The sequence below is a fragment of the Scardinius erythrophthalmus genome (assembly GCF_964197995.2).
Source record: "Scardinius erythrophthalmus genome assembly, chromosome: 15".
In the NCBI taxonomy this organism is placed as follows: Eukaryota; Metazoa; Chordata; class Actinopteri; order Cypriniformes; family Leuciscidae; genus Scardinius; species Scardinius erythrophthalmus.
The window spans coordinates 14564973-14586773 of record NC_138235.1 but is presented as its reverse complement, the minus strand read 5'-3'; the positions used below and the strand labels follow the sequence as shown (position 1 = coordinate 14586773).

At 45.6% G+C, this 21801-nt stretch overlaps 1 protein-coding gene across 3 annotated transcripts in view; it reads right to left on the bottom strand.

Moving 5' to 3' along the window:
- Positions 1-408: 408 nt before the first annotated feature.
- LOC308702872 (uncharacterized protein) overlaps positions 409-21801 on the bottom strand; it is a 35930-nt gene continuing 14537 nt past the window's right edge. For 2 of the 3 annotated variants that reach the window (XM_081386011.1, XM_081386012.1), the window contains exons 3-4: positions 14075-14512; positions 409-957 (exon numbers count right to left, since the gene is read on the bottom strand). In XM_081386011.1, the coding sequence (XP_081242137.1) occupies positions 761-957; positions 14075-14512 (635 nt within the window). In that variant the 3' untranslated portion in view covers positions 409-760. The remainder of the gene's footprint in view (positions 958-14074; positions 14513-21801) is intronic. The other variant, XM_081386013.1, reaches the window with a different exon arrangement.

The following is a 21801-nucleotide window of genomic DNA, read 5'->3' as shown; positions in this document are numbered from 1 at the left end:
CTAGTGAGCTAGCGCTTGCTAAGTTTTTTTTTTTTAGAGAGAACATGTTTGCTATAATGGTAAATGTGACTTTAGCATCATGTGTGAGCACTCCTCATGAAAGCAATGCCCTTCAATTACATATCCTGTAGTACGCTTCATAGATAACGTTAGGTGGCTAACGTAAGTGAGCTAACCCTGGCCTGAACTGTCTGAACGATATATATTTGCACATACACACATTCAACAAATCACCAGTTACCCAGCCATAGAACCTCCCCTCAAAGAAATTAGGACAGAAGTGGTTGAAAGTGGACAAGAGAGACGTAAACGGGAAAAAAATGGTAATGTGTCTCCCTCAACTACTTGTGATCGGATCTACCTAAACCCATCTTAACACCAGGTGTAAACCGGGCCTGAGCAATAAATCAGAGTTCTGTCAGTTTTATTACGAAATTTAAACAATAAATGTTATTTTCACTCTTTAATACGGCATGACCGAATGTAACAGAAAAATTTCAATAATACAGGAAAGCCATTCAATGCCCATAGTTCGTAGTCAGCTTAGAATAATTTTGCTATATGCACTATATTGCATGCTATATTGTTACTTGACATGTTAACTTGAATTTAATAAATGATTGAATAAATCTGTCATGAAAATAGTTTATTATAGCCAGTTTAAATGTTTATATTTTAACAACATAATTGGAGTAGATTGGATCCTGAGAAAGTGTGGAAGGACTGACATCTTATTACATCAATACATAACACAGGAATTTCATTTAACAGCAGTGGCAAAAATAGCTTGAAATTTGATGAGTTTATCTCTTTTGTTCTCCATTCGAACATCTGTGAACCCAGAGGACTCCAGCGCTTCCATGCAGACCTCAGGTCTCCATTTGTCTCCAGTGAGCACTCCCATAGAAGCTGCTTTTTTAAGACTGTCTAGTCTGAGAGTTGTAACCATCATTCCACCTGAGGAACAGAAAATAATTTGCACATTGTTTTAATTATTAAATGTTGGGTCAGAGTGGCAGAGCGGTGAGTCTAAAAGTTTAATTTTCAAATTATGTTCTCATGAATCATCACTAACTTGAGAACTACATGCTGTCATTAATGCAAAACCTTTTCATAGCAATTCAAATAAGCATTTTTACTCTAATTGTTATGCTGGTACTCTCATTTTAATGGAAAAAGTCTATTAACCCTTGTGCATCCTTAAGGACATTTTTGTCCTTTTCAGTTTTGTTTTTTTGATCACTTTGCCTGTGTTAATGCTAACTGCATAAAATTTGGCACAGGTGTGTATTTTTATTGGAATTTTACTATTTCATCACCATTTCCTTTAAAAAATCTATTTTGCACTAGTTACACAAAATACTTCCTCTCAGCACCTTTTGGACAAAAATGGCCCCATTGAAACCCATTAAAACTGCATTTTTTAATCCCTGTGCCGTTTAACTATAAAATGATGCAATCTTTTTTAATAGGATTTCATTCTTTTGGCAAGGCTTCAAAATTGACATTTTTTAAAAAAATTATCAGATGGTGCCATTTTTTCAGGTTAGACCTACAAAGCAAATACTCGCTTTATTCCTGTTTTCTGCTTCGCCATAATAGAGCTAATTGGATAAATTATGCAACGATAATTGTGTGGGTTTGTTGGTATAGATGTCTAAGTGTGGTTTGTATGTGTGTAATAAAATAAAAAGTATGTTTGTGTGCTTGTAATATTTGGGAGAGAAAAACTCAACTGCAAATCGAAAATCCAATCAATGTGTTCACCAGTGGAGTTTTGCTGGGATCCAATGGGGAAAGTTTGGTAATGCGCCCAAACAAAATCTTACTGAAAGCTCATTTTTTGAGATATCAACCTCAAATTTGGAACACAACTTTAGATTTATGGCTTTGATTTTCTAGCCGGTTTAGAGTTCAACTTGTTTCATAAAATATATATTTTATATAAAATAATATTCATAAATAATTTTCATAAACTTAAACCTATATAACTTTTTTTTGGATTTACTTATAAAAAAAAAATTCAGCAATAATCTGCCAAGGTTATTCTTTAAAATGATACCAAAGTTAAGTCTGTGCTCCCAAGCTTCAACTTTTTATGACAGTTTTTTGACATGGACATTTTTGTCCTCTTTGGACCTATGTGTATCTTTTTTAAATTGATGCACAAGGGTTAAATAAAATTTTCTTTTGTGTTCTGTTAAGGCAACTTAAGCATTGATTTGTTTTAAAGACTTGCTTATTTTCAATGATTTTAAAAACGAATGACTTCATAGAGACCACATACACGAACATTATCAGACAGTGTTGTATTTGTGAAACTGGGATCGGTCCACTGAACTATAGAGAGAATGTCTCGGTTACATATGTAACCCTCGTTCCCTTTCGTTGTCACTCCGAGTTACGTCGGATGACGACGAATGGGGTTTCGCTTAGAAATCCTATCACCTTCGAGTATATAAAACGAGCCAATGGCAAAGAAATGCCATGGGTCTGCAGAATTTGCATAGCGTAACTCCGCCCCACCCTGGGGGTATATAAGGAAGTGCGCTGGCAACATGCAGATATGTTTTCGCTTCGGAGCCAAGTTCAGTACTTCACTCCACAAGCCTTCTGAGTGTCATCTCAAATCTCTTCGAGACGAGCGGCTTTTCAGTGTGTTGGTGTGACGGCGTGTTCCAGCGAGATCGCATTTCCTGCTGCTGATTTGTGCAGTAATCTGCCGACAGTGAGTGTGTTTCTCCCTGGGCGCTTCAGCACTCTGCTGAGCTTTTCCACTCTCTAAAAGAGCTGCACGCGGCACGTCTTTTTCAAGACGGTTCGCCCGTGTATTTTTTATTTCCTGGATGTGTGTGCGTGTTTCATCTGCCTAACGGTCGCGAGCGCTGTTTTGCGTGTTGGGCTTAAATCACGCTCGGCAGCGCTCGTTGATGAGTCATGTTTTCATTGCGGGAACATGACCACTGCTATGTTTATAGATCGAGACTCAATGATCTCCATGTGAGTAGAGTCCCCTCTGCCACACCCCAATTTATCTCTTCCTCGAGAAGGGATACTTTGGCTGGTGGCCAGGGTGATCTGAGGGTTCGGTGTGGCACAACAACCGACGAGTCAATTCCTCGGGCCACACCCCCCTCCACATCGCAAACCGTGGAGCTTCCGTGTGTGCCTGGTTTCTTTCGGGGACCCAGTGTTTCATTCGGGGCTCTGGCGGATGGTGTCATGCACTCACAGCATCACAAGGCGGGCTTGATTCCTCTGGAAATGAAGTTTCGACTGCGTTGCCTCCCACGGGAGTGCCATCGTTGCCGGGACCGATCCAGAGCTGTCAGCCATGCTTTCCCGGGCAGCTGAAAGCATCGGCTGGAGTGGCCCCGCCCTCCCCCCGAGCTCTGTAAGCTTTTCCCGGACGTGCATCAGGACGCCCGCGGGTGTCCTCCGCCTTCGCTGCTTTCGATCGCACGGCGATCATGGTCTGTATGTTCCCTGTCACTATCGTGGCACGGTCATGCAGTGCTGTGTGTCACCTGCGCCTTCGATGCAGTGCTGTCCCGGGAGTTCTGTCCGAACCGGCCGCAGTGGAACGCTAGTCCTTCCCTGGCCATCCCTGGCAAAACGCGGAAACTCTAACCACGCCCCTATGCTGGGACGCTATGCCTCCCATGCCCAGCCTGGTTGTTCCGCCACGCACACTGCTGACCTCGCTCAGGCGACATCAGTACCTGCGTGATCCTGGGTCAGGTGATGTCCACTAGTGTGGTCCAGACATGGGCTTAGCCAGGTTGATGTGGGGGTGTCTGAGAGTTCATATTCTAAGCTCCCCCATGTCCCGGGCTGGGCTCTTTGGCGGTGTGGCTTCGACCACCTTAAGTAGACTCGGGTCCTGCACCGATGGTCATCCATCCGTGTGGTCTCCTTAGTCTGCTTCCCGCCAAGGCCGCCTCCGTGCGGCTGCTCCCCTCGGGTCTTCACCGGCCCTGAGCAGGAGCAAGTCGCAGGAGAGCGGCGCTGCCCGTCTCCGCCCCTTAGACTGTCACGCCAGCCTAAGCAGCACTCTTGAGACGGGCAGCCTGGTCGGCGGTGTGATTGAGGATTGCGCCCAACAGCCTTCGATCACTCTATAAGCAGGCTGAGGACCTTCTGCACCGACGGTCATCTGTCCGTGTGGTCTCCTTAGCCTGCTTCCCGCCGACACCGCCCCTCTGCGATTCCTCCCCTCGAGCCTTCACTGGCTCAGAGCACGAGGAGGTCGCAGGAGGGTGGCACCGCCTGTCTCCTGCCCTGTGCCCCGCTAACGCCAGGCCAAGCGGCGCTCCTGAGACGGGCTGCTCAGAGATGGCGTTGAGTTCTTCCCAGGAGACGGTAGCAGGGCCGCTCCTTCCCCCGGTGGAGGGCCGGGGGAGAATCCTTGGTTTTTCCCACCCTCGTCCCACGACGAGCAGCACCCTAAGGTGGTTAAAGAAAGAACTCACTTCCCCATCTCTGAGCACACAGAGTGCGCGAATGACAGTGCGCGTCGCTCACGAGCCTCGCCACTCTCGTCCCCCTCTGTCGCCAGTTCCCTGCCAGAGCACGCCCCAGTGGGGCGCTGGTCCTCCTCTGGCAGGACGCGGCTAATGACCGTGCCCCCGCACCGGGCCGCTATGCCACCCATGGCTGGGCCGGTCATTCCGCCTCGCTGCAGCACCGAGGGTACGTCTGTGGTCCGTATGACCCCGCTGGTACAGTTCCTGGAAGCCTGGTTAGAGCTTCCCAGGCTGTCCCGCTGGGTCGCGAGGACCATCAGGCTCGGCTACGCGATTCAGTTCGCGCGGTCTCCTCCCCGCTTCAGGGGAGTCCGCTTCACTATGGTCGGAGGTCGCTCCCTTACTGGCGAAGGGTGCGATCGAGACTGTCCCTCCAGCCGAAATGAGGTCCGGTTTTTTACAGCCCTTACTTCATTGTACCGAAGAAATCCGGTGGGTTACGGCCAATCCTCGACTTGCGCGTCTTGAACCGCTCCCTTCACAGGATGCCGTTCAAGATGCTCACGGCCAAGCTCATTTTCGAGTGCATACGGCCACAGGATTGGTTTGCAGCGATCGACCTGAAGGACGCCTACTTTCATGTCTCCATTCTTCCTCGACACAGACCGTTTCTACGGTTTGCTTTCGAGGGGCAGGCATACCAGTACGCGGTTCTCCCTTTCGGGCTAGCCCTGTCTCCTCGCGTCTTCACGAAGGTCGTCGAGGCAGCCCTTGTTCCCCTTTCGGGAACACGGGGTTCGCATCCTGAACTATCTCGACGACTGGCTGATCCTAGCTCACTCTCGAGACCAGGTTTGCGAACACAGGGACCTTGTGCTCCGGCACCTTGTGCTCGTCTGGGCCTTCGGGTCAACTGGGAGAAGAGCAAACTCTGCCCCGTGCAGAGGATCTCTTTTCTCGGTATGGAGATCGACTCGGTCGCCATGTGCGTGCACCTAGCTCGTCTGGGCTTCGGGTCAACTGGGAGAAGAGCAAACTCTGCCCCGTGCAGAGGATCTCTTTTCTCGGTATGGAGGTCGACTCGGTCGCCATGTGCGTGCAGCTTACGAACGAGCGCGCGCAGTCACTGCTGACTTGCCTTCGTCAGTTCGAGGGCAAGAGTGTGGTTCCACTGAAACTATTTCAGAGGCTCCTGGGCATATGGCATCCGCAGCCGCGCCGCTCGGGTTGCTTCATATGAGACCACTTCAACTTTGGCTTCGCGATCGAGTCCCGAGGTGGGCATGGCATCACGGCACGCTCCGAGTCCCAGTGACTCCGGCCTGCCGTCAGACCTTCACCCCGTGGTCGAACCTCAGTTTTCTTCGGGCCGGAGTGCCCTTGGAACGAGTTTCCAGGCATGTTGTTGTATCAACAGATGCCTCCACCACGGGCTGGGGCGCCATGTGCAATGGACGTGCTGCCGCGGGCTCCTGGACAGGACCCCAGCGCCTTTGGCATGTCAATTGCCTCGAGTTGTTGGCTGTACGTCTTGCCCTGCACCGCTTCCATGCGTTTCTCAGGGGTCAACACGTACTAGTCCGATCGGACAATACCGCGACTGTAGCGTACATCAACCGTCAAGGTGGTCTGCGCTCCCGCCGTATGTCACAACTCGCCCGCCACCTCCTCATATGGAGTCAGAAGCATCTGAGGTCGCTTCGTGCCATTTATATCCCGGGAGACCTGAACCAGGCGGCCGACGAGCTGTCTCGGCTTCGGCCTCTCGCTGGAGATTGGCGACTCCATCCCCAGACGGTTCAGCTGATTTGGGATCAGTTCGGGGACGCACAGGTAGACCTGTTTGCCTCCCACGACCCGTCCCACTGCGACCTGTATTATTCCCTGACCGAGGGCACGCTCGGCACGGATGCACTGGCGCACAGCTGGCCGCAGGGTCTCCGCAAGTATGCGTTTCCCCCAGTGAGCCTTCTTGCGCAGACCTTGCGCAAGATCAGGGAGGACGAGGAGCAGGTAATTTTGGTTGCCCCGTATTGGCCCAACCGCACCTGGTTCTCAGAACTAGTACTCCTCGCGACAGCACCTCCCTGGCCAATTCCTCTGAGGAAGGACCTGCTTTCTCAGGGACGGGACACCTTATGGCAACCTCGTCCCGATCTTTGGAACCTCCACGTGTGGCTCCTGGACGGGATGAGGCAGGTTTGAGTACCCTACCACCAGCGGTGGTGGCTACCATCACTTCCGCTAGAGCATTGTCCACGAGACATGCCTATGCGTTGAAGTGGAACCTCTTCGTCAACTGGTGTTCTTCTAAAAATCTAGAACCCACGAAATGCCCCGTCAGTGTCGTGCTTTCCTTCCTGCAAGAAGGGTTGGAGCGAAGGCTGTCTCCCTCCACCCTGAAAGTGTATGTTGCCGCCATTGCCGCACATCACGACGCAGTTGATGGTAAGTCCTTAGGAAAGCACGACCTGATCGTCAGGTTCCTGAGGGGAGCCAGGAGACTGAATCCTCCTCGTCCTCCCCTCGTACCCTCTTGGGACCTCTCAGTGGTTTTAACTGCCCTGCAGAGTGCTCCCTTTGAGCCTCTGCAATCAGTGGAGCTTAAGTTCCTGTCAATGAAGACAGCGCTCCTGGTTGCATTGGCCTCCATAAAGAGGGTAGGGGACCTGCAGGCATTTTCGGTTGACGAAGCGTGCCTGGAATTCGGACCGGCTAACTCTCACGTGATCCTGCCCCCTTGGTGTGACGGCCCACTCCACCCGGAGTGTGGCATCCTCTTGGGCTCTAGCGCATGGCGCCTCGCTAACAGACATCTGCAGAGCTGCAGGCTGGGCGACACCTAACACATTCGCGAGATTCTATAATCTCCGAGTGGAGCCAGTTTCTTCTCATGTACTCGCTTCAACTAGCCGGTAAGAGATTCTGCTCAGGTGTCTTCGCTTGCTCGCCATTCCTCTCCACGGACGGGATATGTGCGATATTTTCCTCAGGTGAGCCTGATAAGCCCTGAGTCTCCTCCAGCACTGACGACGTCAACGCCAGAGTTATGCCACCGGCAGCTTTCGCGCTTGGCTAGGTTCCCCTCTGGGCGACCCCCACATGTGTATTCCACTGTAAGCCTCTTTGAGCATGTGTCTTTCCCTTGGCAAGCCACCTTGCCACCCCTGGGGTTGAAATATTCCACCTGCGGCTGGACACCCCAGTGTTATTCCGTATGCAGCCCTTCGGGGTCATATGTGTATTCCAAGTCCCCCCCTTCAGGTTGGGCATTTTTGCATATTTCCACTGGATATGCTTCCCAGTGTACCTTGGTATTCCTGTGTTAAGTAGGACTCCTTCGTCCGTGCTAGTCTCACGACAGGGAGCTCAGACTTACGCAGGGCACTGGAAGACAGTCGAGAGGTGGCGTGATTACACTGGGAACCCCATTCGTCGTCATCCGACGTAACTCGGAGTGACAACGAAAGGGAACGTCTCGGTTACGTATGTAACCCTGAGTAGGGAACGGAGACGTTACGTCTCCCTGCCACTTCCGCTGTACCGCTGGAACGCCTGAGTTCAGTCTCGGCTCCTCAGCGAAGACATATCTGCATGTTGCCAGCGCACTTCCTTATATACCCCCAGGGTGGGGCGGAGTTACGCTATGCAAATTCCGCAGACCCATGGCATTTCTTTGCCATTGGCTCGTTTTATATACTCGAAGGTGATAGGATTTCTAAGCGAAACCCCATTCGTCGTCATCCGACGTAACGTCTCCGTTCCCAACTCAGGGAACGAGGGTATGTAACCGAGACGTTCCCCGAGTAGGGAACGGAGACGTCATGTCAGTGACGACGAATGGGGTTTCGCTTAGAAAGCATATCATCTTCGAGTATATATTAAACGAGCCAATGGCAATGTAATGCCATGGGTCTGTGGAATTTGCATAGCGTAACTCCGCCCCACCTCGTGGGTATAAGGAAGTACGCCGGCAACATGCAGATATGTTTTGGCTGAGGAGCCGAGACTGAACTCAGGCGTTCCAGTGGTGCAGCGGAAATGGCAGGGAGATGTAACGTCTCCGTTCCCTACTCAGGTAACGAGGGTTACATACGTAACCAAGACCCTTTCGTGGTCACTATGAGTTACGTCAGTGATGACGAATGGGGTTCCCAGTCTAATCACGCCACCTCGGCTGTCTTCCAGTGCCCTGTGTAAGTCTGAGCTCCCTGTCGTGAGACTGGCACGGACGAAGGACTCCTACTTAACACAGGAATACCAAGGTACACTGGGAAGCATATCTCAGCGGAAATATGCAATCATGCCCAGCCCGAAGGGGGAGACTTGGAATACACATATGACCCGGAGGGGCTGCATATGGAGAATAACTGGGGTGTCCAGCCGCAGGTGGAATATTTCAACCCCAGGGGTGGCAAGGTGGCTTGCCGAGGGAAAGACACATGCTCAGAGAGGCTTACAGTGGAAATACACATGTGGGGGTCGCCCAGAGGGGGAACCATGCACATGGAGGCACCTAGCCAAGCGCGAAAGCTGCCGGTGGCAAAGCGTTGACGTCGACGGTGCTGGAGGAGACTCAGGGCTTATTAGGCTCACCTGAGGAATATATCGCACATATCCCGTCCGTGGAGAGGAATGGCGAGCAAGCGAAGACACCTGAGCAAAATCTAGTACCGGCTGGTTGAAGCGAGTATATGAGAAGAAACTGGCTCCACTCGGAGATTGTAGAATCTCGCGAATGTGTTAGGTGTCGCCCAGCCTGCAGCTCTGCAGATGTCTGTTAGCGAGGTGCCATGCGCTAGAGCCCAAGAGGATGCCACACTCCGAGTGGAGTGGGCCGTCACTCCAAGGGGGCACGGTCGATCATGCTGCTGGTATGCCAAAGTAATGGCGTCCACTATCCAGTGGGACAACCTTTGCTTGGAGAAAGCCTTTCCCTTCAGCTTCCCACCATAACAGACAAAGAGCTGGTCTGAGGTCCTGAAACACTGCGTTCTGTCTACGTAAGCACGGAGGGCGCGTACTGGACAGTGCCAAGGCTGGTTCTGCCTCCTCCAAGGGCAGCGCTTGCAGGTTCACCACCTGGTCTCGAAAGGGAGTTGTGGGAACCTTGGGTACATATCCAGGCCGGGGTCTCAGGATCACGTGAGAGTTAGCCAGCCCGAATTCCAAGCACGCTTCGTCAACCAAAAATGCCTGCAGGTCCCCTAGCCTCTTGATGGAGGCCAATGCAACCAGGAGCGCTGTCTTCATTGACAGAAACTTAAGCTCCACTGATTGCAGAGGCTCAAAGGGAGCACTCTGCAGGGCAGTTAGTACCACTGAGAGGTCCCAAGAGGGTACGAGAGGAGGGCGAGGAGGATTCAGCCCAGGCGAGGGTGGCATAGCGGCCCGGTGCGGGGGCACTGTCATTAGCCGCGTCCTGCCAGAGGAGGCCAGGGGAGGACAAGCAACCCACGGGGGTGTGCTCTGGCGACAGAGGGGGACGAGAGTGGCGAGTCTCGTGAGCGGCGCGCACAGTCATCCGAGAACTCTGTGTGCTCAGAGATGGGTGTGTCAGTTCTTTCTTTAAACGAAATAGGGTGCTGCCCGTCGTTGGATTCGGGAAACCAAGGATTCTCCCCCGGCCCTCCACCGGGAGAAGGAGCGGCCCTGCTACCGTCTCCTTGAAAGAACTGATGGCCATCTCTGAGTAGCCCATCTCAGGAGCACTGCTTTGCCTGGCGTTTAGCGGGGCGGGAGAGGGCTGTGGCGCCTTCCTGCGGCTTCCTCCACGACGCGGCCCGGGTGAAGGCTACTGCTGGGGCCGTGCAGGAGCCGCGGGAGGGCGCCCTCGGTGGCGCGCGGTCTGAGGCACCTGTGCCGACGGCTGGGTGGAGGCAGCAGCGAGCTGTCGGGGCAGGACATGTTTTAAAGCCTCAGTCTGCTTCTGAGCAGTCGAGAACTGCAGGGCAAATTCCTCGACTGCACCGCCGAAGAGGCCAGCCTGGGATATGGGGGTGTCGAGGAAACTGGTTTGCTCGGCCTCCCGCATATCGGCCAGGTTGAGCCACAGGTGTCGCTCCTGGACCACACATGTGGACATCACCTGACCCAGGGAGCGTGCGGTCACCTTCGTCGCTCGGAGAGCAAGGTCGGTGGCGGCACGCAGCTCATCAAAGAGCCCAGGGTCAGTCCTCCCCTCGTGCATGTCCCTGAGCATCTGGGCCTGGTAGACCTGCAGAGTGGCCATGGCATGCAATGAGGAGGCTGCCAGTCCCGCAGCTCTGTAGGCCTTCACCACAAGGGTGGAGGAGAACCTACAGGCCTTGGAGGGGTGCTAAGGGTCGCCGCGGGAAGAAGTACTCTGCGGACACAGTTGCATCTCAACAGAGCGTTCAACCTGGGGAACTCCAGTGTACCCTTTGGCAGCCGCCTGATCGGAGGAGGTCGCAGAGCGATCACGGGAAGACAGGGGTGCCTTCCAGGACCTTGTGACCTCCTCATGCACGTCCGGGAAGAATGGCATTGGGGCACTGGACCGGGTGGCGGAGACCACTCAAGGCCAATGGCCGCGGCTGCCCGGGAAAGCATGGCCGTCAGCTCGGGATCAGACTCGGACAATGCTGGCACACCCGAAGGCGGCAGCACAGCTGAATCCTCACTTCCCGAGGACTCACGCCCACCTTGTGATGCAGCGATCGACATCTCATCATCATCTAGAGTGCCGAAAGAGACCCGCGGCACGCCGACAGACTGTACCGCAGGCTCAATCGGAACACTCTCGGGTTGCACTGTGCTAGAGGGGGGTGTGAAGCGTGGAATAGTCGACGATTTGTTCCACACCGTAACCCTCAGTTCACCTTGGACGCCAGCCGAAGTACCAGCTCTCGCGGAGCTCGTAGATTGGGATGCGGATGAGGGGACTCTCCCTCGAACGAGATCATTGAGTCTCGAACGCAACAGCGCGATGGTCATGTTCCCGCAATGGGAACATGACTCATCCACAAACGCTACCTTAGCGTGGTCAACGCCCAGACACGCAAGACAGCGATTGTGCCCATCAGAATCAGAAATGATGCGACCGCAACCAGAAATGCACGGGCGAGGCATCTTTAAAAAGACGTGTCGCGTGCAATGCTCTTTGGTGAAAGGAGATTCTCCGCAGAGTGTTTAAGCGACCAGGGAGATCACTGCACAGATAAGCAGGGAATGTGCACTCGCTGGAACTCGCTGTCATACCAACACCTGGAGAGAGGCTCGTCTCGAAGAGAAATAGAGACGAACTTAGAATTGGCTGTGGAGTGAAGTGAATGAACTTGGCTCCGAAGCGAAAACATATCTGCATGTTGCCGGCATACTTCCTTATATACCCACGAGGTGGGGCGGAGTTACGCTATGCAAATTCCGCAACCCCATTCGTCGTCACTGAAGTAACTCGTAGGTCTATTCGCACGGGATTATTACCTGAGGTAATTTTTCCGGACCTTTTTACTGAAGGTAAAAGTCGCCGTAATCTTTACTGACATTGTCCGTAATGATTACTGAGATGCACATTCGGACGGGACTAAAATCACAGAGAAGCTCTGGTAATTATTACTTTACCCCACCTCTCCATGTTAAACTAGTCCAGTCCGAATAGGGCTTTTGTTAATTTCAACATTTACTAATTCAATTAACAGCTGTAATTTGTATTAACTAACGTTAACAAAGATTAACAAATACAGTAACTTCACCAGAGCTGAGGAAAATGACCGGTGAACAGGTGTGTTTCTGTCTTACTTTATAATGAACATTTTTAAGGTTTTCATTTGCAAAATGTTTATTACATATCTAGACAGATTAGCAATTCACTCTCTCTAGGATAGGGGAATCTATAAACTGAAAGCTCTGCCATCATATGTTGCTTTTTTTTTTAACTTTCTACATCGGACGTGTGCGAAATGACTACATTAGTGATTAGGTCTACACTGAACGAATCTATTTCTTCCATTCTCCATACATTAATGAGAACATTTCATTTAATTGAAAGGAGGGTTTCATTTGTCTGCCCAAAATAATAATAATTTGGGCACTGCATACGTCACAGGCAACTTAAGAAACAATTGTAGATTGTTTGTTTTGTTCATTAATTACTTTATTACACAGTTAAGCTGACTGAAATCCAACTAAATAAAAAAGTGGGTCCCTCCTTTCAATTAAATGAAATGTTCTCATTAATTTATGGAGAACGAAAGAAATAGACTCGTTCAGAAAATGTAAAGTTTTTACAAAAATGTAAAAAAGCAACATATAATGGCAGGGCTTTCAGTTTATAGATTCCCCTATCCTAGAGAGAGTGAATTGCTACTAAGTGCTAATCTGTCTAGATGTAATAAACATTTTGCAAAAGAAAACCTCAAAAGGTTAATTATAGATAAAGTAAGACAGAAACACACCTGTCCACCGGTCATTTTCCTCAGCTCTGGCAAAGGCAAGTTTCAAATTAGTGTTTCTCCTGGGAGACTAGCGCTAAATTAATCCCCTAGCTTAGTGCCATCTACTGTTTTAGAAGAGGAAGTTGCTCAACTGCATTTGTGAGAAAATCTGCCTGGACACATTTGTGAGAAAATCGAGCCGAGAGATCTCATAAAAAGCCAAGTCAAGTGTCTCACAATCAAAACAGACAGATATGCATTTGTATGCACTAGATTTGGTATTTGTTTGAAGGTTACATGCAATTCGTAGGATGGTTTGTATTTATTTGTGAAATATTATCTAGGCTCATTTATTTATATTTGCAAAACAATGCATATGTGTTACTCCACTGCATTTTTGCTCAAATTGACCTTTGGACTTGCACATTGCTTTCTGCTTGTTTGCAAGCTGAGTATTCCTTTGCAAAGCAGATCGAGTTTGTTTGCAAAATGCTGGATTTGTTTGTTTAATTATTGCACAATATTAACTCCATACGTTTGGGCTTCTTCAAGAACCAATGAGGTTCATTCTCGTGTTACACAGGACGTTTGAGCTTCTGCAAGAATCAATGAGGTTCGTTCTCGTGTTACACAGCACGTTTGAGCTTCCACAGGAACAAATTAGGTTAATTCCCGTGTACGCAGCACGTCTGAGCTTCCGCAAGAACCAGTTATGTTTTTTTTCTACCACGTCAAAGAACAGTTGAGCTTCTGTTTGATCGCTAATCAATGTTTATATGTGAATAAAAGCCTAAATTCAATCATCATATAAAGCAAGTCTTTTCAGAATTTTCTCTAATCATATGGATTAATTTTAAGATCTCTTCATTAACTTTTTGAAGTGACAAAGTGGTAGTTGCGTGGACCGAAATCTCTCAAGATTTGTTTTGAAGATTAACGAAAGTCTTACAGGTTTGGAACGACATGAGGGTGAGTAATTAATGACTTTTTTCATTTTTGGGTGAACTATCCCTTTAACCAACAGGGATAACTATTGTTCAACATAAAATTTGAACATTACATTAATATTCAATGAAAAAAAATTACCTAATTTAACCTCAAAACTGTTTTGATTGAATAAATCACACAAATGTTTATATTTCGGATGAAAAATTAAGTTATCGTTTCTGGTTTAGAGATTGTATTGAATAACTCAAGTTCTCGTGATCTCACCTGGTTTCATCACTCTGTGGATCACTTTCGCTCCCGCTTTGAGATCCGGCCAGAAGTAATAACAGTTACAGTGAAACACCTTGTCAACAGTGTTTTCCTCTATTGGCATGGTCAGCAAATCACTGTGATACAACACAGCCTTTCCTCTGGAGATCTGCTCTTCCATGCGCTTGCTGGCCATCTGATGCATGTATTGTGAGTAGTCCACACCCAGCAGTTTCCCTCTCGGGCCCACGAGGAGCTGCGAGGCCTCCTGAAGACCGAGGCCCGGCCCGTGACCCAGCTCCAGCACTGTGTCGTTGGGTTGTATGTTGCTCAATTTCACTGCATTCTCCTCCAAAATCTGATTGTGCCATTTAAGGAATTTGGTCACCAACCATCCAGATAAAGAATACGTGGGGTGACCCAGCTGTTTGCCCACTTTGTTAGACAGCATTTCTAGACACACAACACAACAAAACAAAACAAATAAATATTTATTTTACACAAGCCTATCCTGTCTGATAACATCCCCTAAATCTATTAATTTAGTTAGGAATAATCCACTAGCATGAATTAAAGTTAATTTGATGCAGATGTTATTTTGATCACAAATAGTCTGATTTGCTGCAACTCAACTGCACTGTTAGTATTTGGTGCCTTCAGGGAATTATTGAGAGACTCCATTGCTGTATAAAATGGTCCGTTGGAGAGAACGAAGATGACGCAATTCTGTCTACTCAAGGGCTCTTTCAATACTTTCCAGCTGCAGAACCGCAGTTTCAGACCAGCAGCCACAGAGCAGAAGTGGGGGGCATGGCTTATAGTGTCTTGCACCACCTAAACGCGTACTTTTCTAAAAAAGGAATGTGCTATTTTCACATCTACCACATTTAACAAAAATATGTTTTTATTAAGATCACTTTTCAATTCGTGCATGCACAAGATAGTGTGACGTACAATTAGCAATATTTTAAAACTATTTTAATATACTAATAAAAGTGTAACAGTCCTGTAAAAAGTGATTTCCATTTGACTATACTATGTGATAATATTATTTCCTTCATATTCATGTTGTTACAAATAGTACTTAAAAACACTGAGAATGGGCATTTAATATCAAATATAGGCTACTGTTTTAATAATGAAATTCAAAATAAACATTTGATGCAAATCCTTGAAATGTGCATTTGAAAACCAGACATTGTGAGTGTGCATATGTTTTTGCATTTGTCAAAGTAGAGATATACATTTTGTTGAAAGGATAAGGAAGGTCTTTATCCTAAAGATAAAAAAGGGGAGGAAAGTGTCAATTGTTGCGTTTTAATGTTTTGTTAACCTATCTAGTTGAACCCATGAGATGCGGCGCGGCTGCGCTGTTCATTCAAAATATTAGAGAAATAGTGGAAATATTAGAGAATATTTTTTTCTCATTATGGAAAAAAATAAATAAATCTTGGTTACTTCAAAAACAAGCCATTCACACAGAACGCATAATTTGCGCGTTTTCTAGATGGAAAACTTTGATTGTTGCACTCGTGTCGCGCTGCACTCGTTTAGAAATCATGTAAAGTTAAAAGAGAAACGAGTTAGAAAATATGTCTCGAGCCTTTGTGGGGATTTTTTTCCATTCCACTGCATCCCATGTTTTTAAATGCAATCTGTGTGATCGGCGCTTCGGCTGTATTAAGCTAGCATAAATACACAATGCCGTTTTGTACATAATTGTTTATGCAATTCATGAAACTACATTTGTTTTATAAATGTTACTTTAAACGGTATGCACTTTTTTTTTTTTTTTACAAACATCCATGTTATTTCAATGCTTTGAATAAACAATTTAATGCGGTATATTAATATTTTGCTCACTGCGTCCTCATGCCCCAGGAGACTATACAAGAAAAAAACATGTTTACATTTTATTTTGTGTTTTACTGTTAAAGCTAAAATTATTTGTTGTTTTGTCTTAATAAATTGGGTAAATTAAAAATACAGTGGTTATATATTTAAAAAAAAATCTATTGGTCTTTGTTTTAAAAAAAAAATATCGATACGGAATGATATGAAACATTATATCGTGATAAATATTTTAGCTGTAGCCTACTGCCCAGATACGTGCAAATTATCATGCAACACTGGTCCGATTGTGCAATGACAATTCCGGAACTGCGAGAGTCTTAAGCTGGTAAAGTAAAATTTAGCTCCGATATTCACTTTGTTCTCTAGGAGCACAGTCTTATAAAAGATAGCAGCAGTACAAATACTTTGACAACTATATAGGCGAAGCATAGTTTAGGCCTAAAATAATTTATCAAAAACGGTCAACGCGTGTTGTAGCAGCAAGGCAATGTCTGCACGCGAGTAAGCGATCGTGTTAAAATTCCACCCACTGCACAAACAACATCTGAGGCGTGTACATTTATTATAGTTACAATAAAAACAGCAAAACGTTCGCTTGTTATCCTAAGACCCCAAGTCAATGTACCCAACTTACCTCAAACACCTAAGAATAAGACCTAAAGGCGGGCATACACACTGCGATGTCTGTGCGATTTCAGCAAGGTACCTACTCACACTGAATGAGTAGATCGCATGCGATGTAAAGCCAAAGCTCACGCCGCCTTCACACTGGCAGTTGAAATCAGCTCCGTAATACGCAATACGCCCCCAGCGGACGTCGTGCTACACCGTTGAAAAGCGTCGGAAGCTTCGGCAGCGAATAGAACAAAAATGGCGGAGAGATTAGAACAGTTGCCCAGGACGTTGACATGTCAGGTCGGCTAAATGTGATATAGTGTTATATAGGGCTTTTAATTGTATTAACTGCCCTAATAACGTTAGAAAATCATAAAAATAAAAAAATGACATAACTTATCGTTATAAAATCATTATTTATTTTATTAAAAGTTAAGAATTAAGGTTTGTTTATCAGTACCATAGCAACGCTAACTTCTGCTGGAATTTGTCGGATAGGAACCGTCCATAGCCTTTCGCAAGAGTTACATTTTTTGAACGCATCCGGATGACCATCTGACACGATTTTTTTCGCACCGCACTCGTTCGGACCCGGTTCGGACCCATTCGCATGCAGTCTGCGAATCTCCATAGGAAATGAATGACTTCCGGTCGTTTCGAAGCCGTATTGGAGCTGATTTCAACTGCCAGTGTGAAGGCAGCGTCAGGGTTTATGTGCTCACACTATACGGTCCGACCATCGAGCTGCGACTTCACTAGGCTATAAGGGACAAAAACTGTCGTGTTAACACCTAGTTACAGGTTAACGCGCAATTTACGTGTTAACACGTAAATTGCATGTTAACACGTAAATTATTGGACATTATCACTGCTCACACTTTACGTGTGAAATAAGCGTGAATCAGCGCGATAAACCCTCGTGCGTTGTTGCGCCTATAGACGATATCATGTATCCAGAGATATTGTCAAAACAAGCATCAGCTATCAATATCAAGATGATTTAGCATTTCCAATTTATGTATTAAATTATTATTAGTATTATTGTATTATTATTATTATTATTATTATTATTATTATTATTATTAGGGAAGGCCTAGGCTACTTTTATTATTAAAGTGATAGGCTGTTGTAATTAAATTGCCACACAATAATTTCATAGCGCATCACCACAAAACCAACGCGCTGTGAGGATAATAAAATATTACATAGAAGCTTACTCCTCCTTGTTGAAAATTGTCTAAAACATTTAGGTCGATTACAATGAATTATCTATAATTAATTATTAACAGTCTATAATATGTCCGAACACTGCAATAATTCATCAATGAAAATTAAAAACAGCTTTATTTCAAAAACATTGTTTAACAAATTAACAAAAGAGGCAAAGTGTACATCGCAGGTGGCTTGGAAGAAGTGGGTAAGGGTTAATCCATTTTGCAACAGGTAAGCAACAGTAATTTGTTTGAACTACTTAAAGATCTCCCTCTTTTCGTTTTCGTTTTTTTTTTTTTTTTGCTGCAGATGAAACTTCTGTTTTCGCGCAGGCGCAGTGAGGGAAAAAACACTGAGTTTAGGGCAATCGGTTCTTAGCTCTGCTTCAACTGTGATATAGTCACGAGGACCGACCAAAATTTCTAACATGCCAGAAATTCATCCGACCATCCGATTGCCGGTCGGGAGAGGTTAATCGCCTCTCGTTTCCCCCTGTACACTGCACGACAAACGACGCACGACAAAGCTGAAAATCAGCCCGACACGAAAAAGAGTCGCACGAGTCAGAATTCGGCTCAAAATCGGACAAAAATCGCACAGTGTATGGCCGCCTTAAGCTGTGTCCCAATTCAGGGGCTGCATCCTTTGAAGTCCGCACCGAAACTCATTTAAAGGGGAAAGTATAGCCGATTGCGTCACTGCGGCGCTACGAAGCACTTCCCTAAGCACTTCCCCTCGGAGGAATCCCTGCCGCCATTTTGAAGTGCGTTCCACTTCGTGAAGTGGACAGGGAAGTTTATAAGGACAGACCCTCGTTCCCTCGATTTTGACCGAGGGAGCGAGTCTACTTCATGTATACTTCAGGCACTTAGACTGCCCACAATGCAGTACGATTGCGACGTCAACTCCGATTTGGGAGGGATGTAAAAAAAAAAAAAAAATGGCATCACAACAAGTGTATAGTAATTGTCAAAACATTTGGTAACTAAACAGAATTTTATTAAGTTCCATTAAGTGACAACATGTTTCAACATGGTAATGCCACTGTTTTTATTATTTCACGATTTCAATTCAATTCTTGTGATTTGATTCCGATCTTGATTCAATATCGATTAATTTAGGTAAATATAGGTACCGTTGATATATGTTGTAGGGCTGAGCAAATATGGACAGAACTCTTTACTGCCCTAGTACTTCAAAAAGCCTTTTAAATGTGAATTAAACGTGGCACAATGGCCTTCATCATCACAGTATGCTAATGCCTATCTAGTGCAGGGATTTCATCAATATGCTGATTGAGGACTGTTTTAAGACACTCCAGGCACAGGATGGTTCTATCGGGAGAGACAGAGTCGTTTGCACCTTAATGGCACGTCTGTACCATTTGCTTCACAGGACATTATGCTTTGCCATGTTTGGTCTCATCTGACAGCCTATAAACTGAAATGAATGGTGGTGAACTTAATAGAGATATTTAAGTATCCTAATGTACAGTCTAGGTACTATTGGTTAAACATGCATTGAGGAGAATATGTGGTTTCCTGTCAGTTGGGTTTGGTGTTGGTATTCCACTCATGTTTAACAATGCTTTGCTCAGGGTATAAGAAGGAAAGGTAACTGTTGAGGAGAAAGGCTTTAACCCCGCCACTCCCGCACACCAGTGCGTAACCTCATACTACAAGAAAGGCTTTTACGGCCTCTTCTGCACAACAGTGCATTATTTGTTACAACTGAGTTTCTATACAGTATGTTGTTCCATTCTACTGTCTGTATATTTAAACATGTAACTTAATAAATAACTGCCTGCTTTAAAGGCTTTGAGAATCTTTCCTTTTATCACTGGTTATGTTGAAAGCTAAAGTGATTATAACTTTTGTTATCTAAACGTTCAGGTTAAATCCTACGTTTTCCTATCAGTTCTAAAAAAGACTTTTACCTTTAAAGAATAATAGGTTAAAGAATAACAACAACTTTAATGGAGTCAGATTAATTATATTGGAGTCAGATAAATATTTGAATTATACACTTTTGTTCCGACTATTGGTTCAAAATAGCAGCGTAAGTTTCCAGCCTTACAATGTTAATAGATAAAGGTTAAAAATAACTCAAATATAAATATAATGTGTTTTTCATTATAATAACAACGTAATAATATTTCAATGATACAAGTAAAAATATAATATTTTAATATAGTGCACATGATATTTAATTCAATTCAATTCAATAGCGCTTTTCAGCAGCAGCAGCAGCGGGAAAACTTAGTGGGCGTGGCCCCCCTTTCACTTCAATCGAGGGTGACCAATAGAAAAAGGCCTTTCATCCTGGTTGGTAGAGACCGCCCAATGAGGTACAGCTTCACGTGCAAGCAAAACTTTTCAACTCACAAGCAAAATATTTAGACCCACAAAAAAGACAGCAGAAAAGAGAGCAAACCGTGTGGGTTTGTGATGAAAAGTTTTAGAAGTGCACAAAGAAAGACAAATTGCCAGATTACACTTTTAAATCTAAGTATTGGGTTTCAATTTAATTGAGTAATCTAATGTATCTAATGATAAAAATGAAAGATATATATATATATATATATATATATATATATATATATATATATACAGTATATATATAAATAATACAATAATGGTTCAAATGTTGACTTATATGTTACCAGTATGTGATTTTACATAGGCTAGTTTATACTATAAACTATATAAAGTTTTATATATAAAGTCCAGTACCAATGTTACTACCACTCGTCACAACGGCTGTCACAATTGCTATAGGCGACAAAACCAGACCGTCCCATTGAACAACTCCAAAGCTAGCAACAATTTGTTAATGTGACAATACATTTTGTTATTTCATTTTCCAAATAACCAGTGGTGGAATGTAACAACATTAATTTACTCTGGATTAAAGTATACATTTTAAGTACTTTAGATTGTTATTCAACTCCACTTCATCTCAGAGGCAAATATTGCACTTTTTATGAAAAACTGACTGGATGTTATATTTTGATATTAGATATTGTTTAAAAAAATATGAATAGTATATAGAAACACTACAAATATTTCTTATAGATCAGAGATAGGCAACGTTCGGTCCTGGAGGGCTGCTGTCCTGCAGAGTTTCGCTCAACGGTTTTGCATGTTAAAATATTTTATGGTTTGATTTTTTGAGTATGTGAGTTAATTTATTTTATTCTTCCCTCTTTATGAGAACATCTCAGTGACATGGCAGCCCACGCCTGACTCAGCCCTACAAACCTGTTGGTAGAGAGTGGAAATATGCACCCATCCCAGATGATGTCCCGCCGGCAGAGGCCTTAGCAGTGTCTCTATTCAGGATCTCCTGCTCAGCTCAATACAAGTCTACGAAAAATGTTTTCTTCCAATCGGTTTTATGTATACTGTTAATTACATTTTTTATTTTGTATTTCTTATCTTAAACGTAACTTATCTTGTAAATAATTGTAAAAAGTACTGTAAGTAAAAATTTAAAATTTTGTATCAAATGTACGCTACAAATTAATTGACATGACAAAAATAAATGTACAGAATAATTTCTTTATTACATTTAAAAGATATAACTAGGCCGCATTAGAAGGATCCTTCGTCTTGGGACAGCCTTCGTCGCACCCATGTGACGCAATCGCCCTTCAAATGCGGCCTTCGGAGGATGCAGCCCCTGAATTGGGACATAGCTACAGACTCTAAAAGAGGCAGAAAGCATCGCCATTACTACTGACAGTTGTACTTAGGTGTACACAGAGCTATATAACAATTACAGCCCACACAATAAACAATGACTGGCTGGAATCGCCCACTTTTTGAGTCCCATACAGAGGTGAACATAGCTGAAGTTTTACAAGCAGCTGTCACTGACTGTGAGCTTAAAAACCCAAACCATGGAACCGCGTTTTTGACTGACAATGCTCGTAATATGGAAGTGCCAAAGTGGCTGTGTGCGACACAGGATTGGGGCCGCGCATCAAGTGCTTCACACACACAATAAACCTTGCTACCAGGCTGGCCTCGGTGCTGCGTGTCACTAGTTTGCTTGGTAGG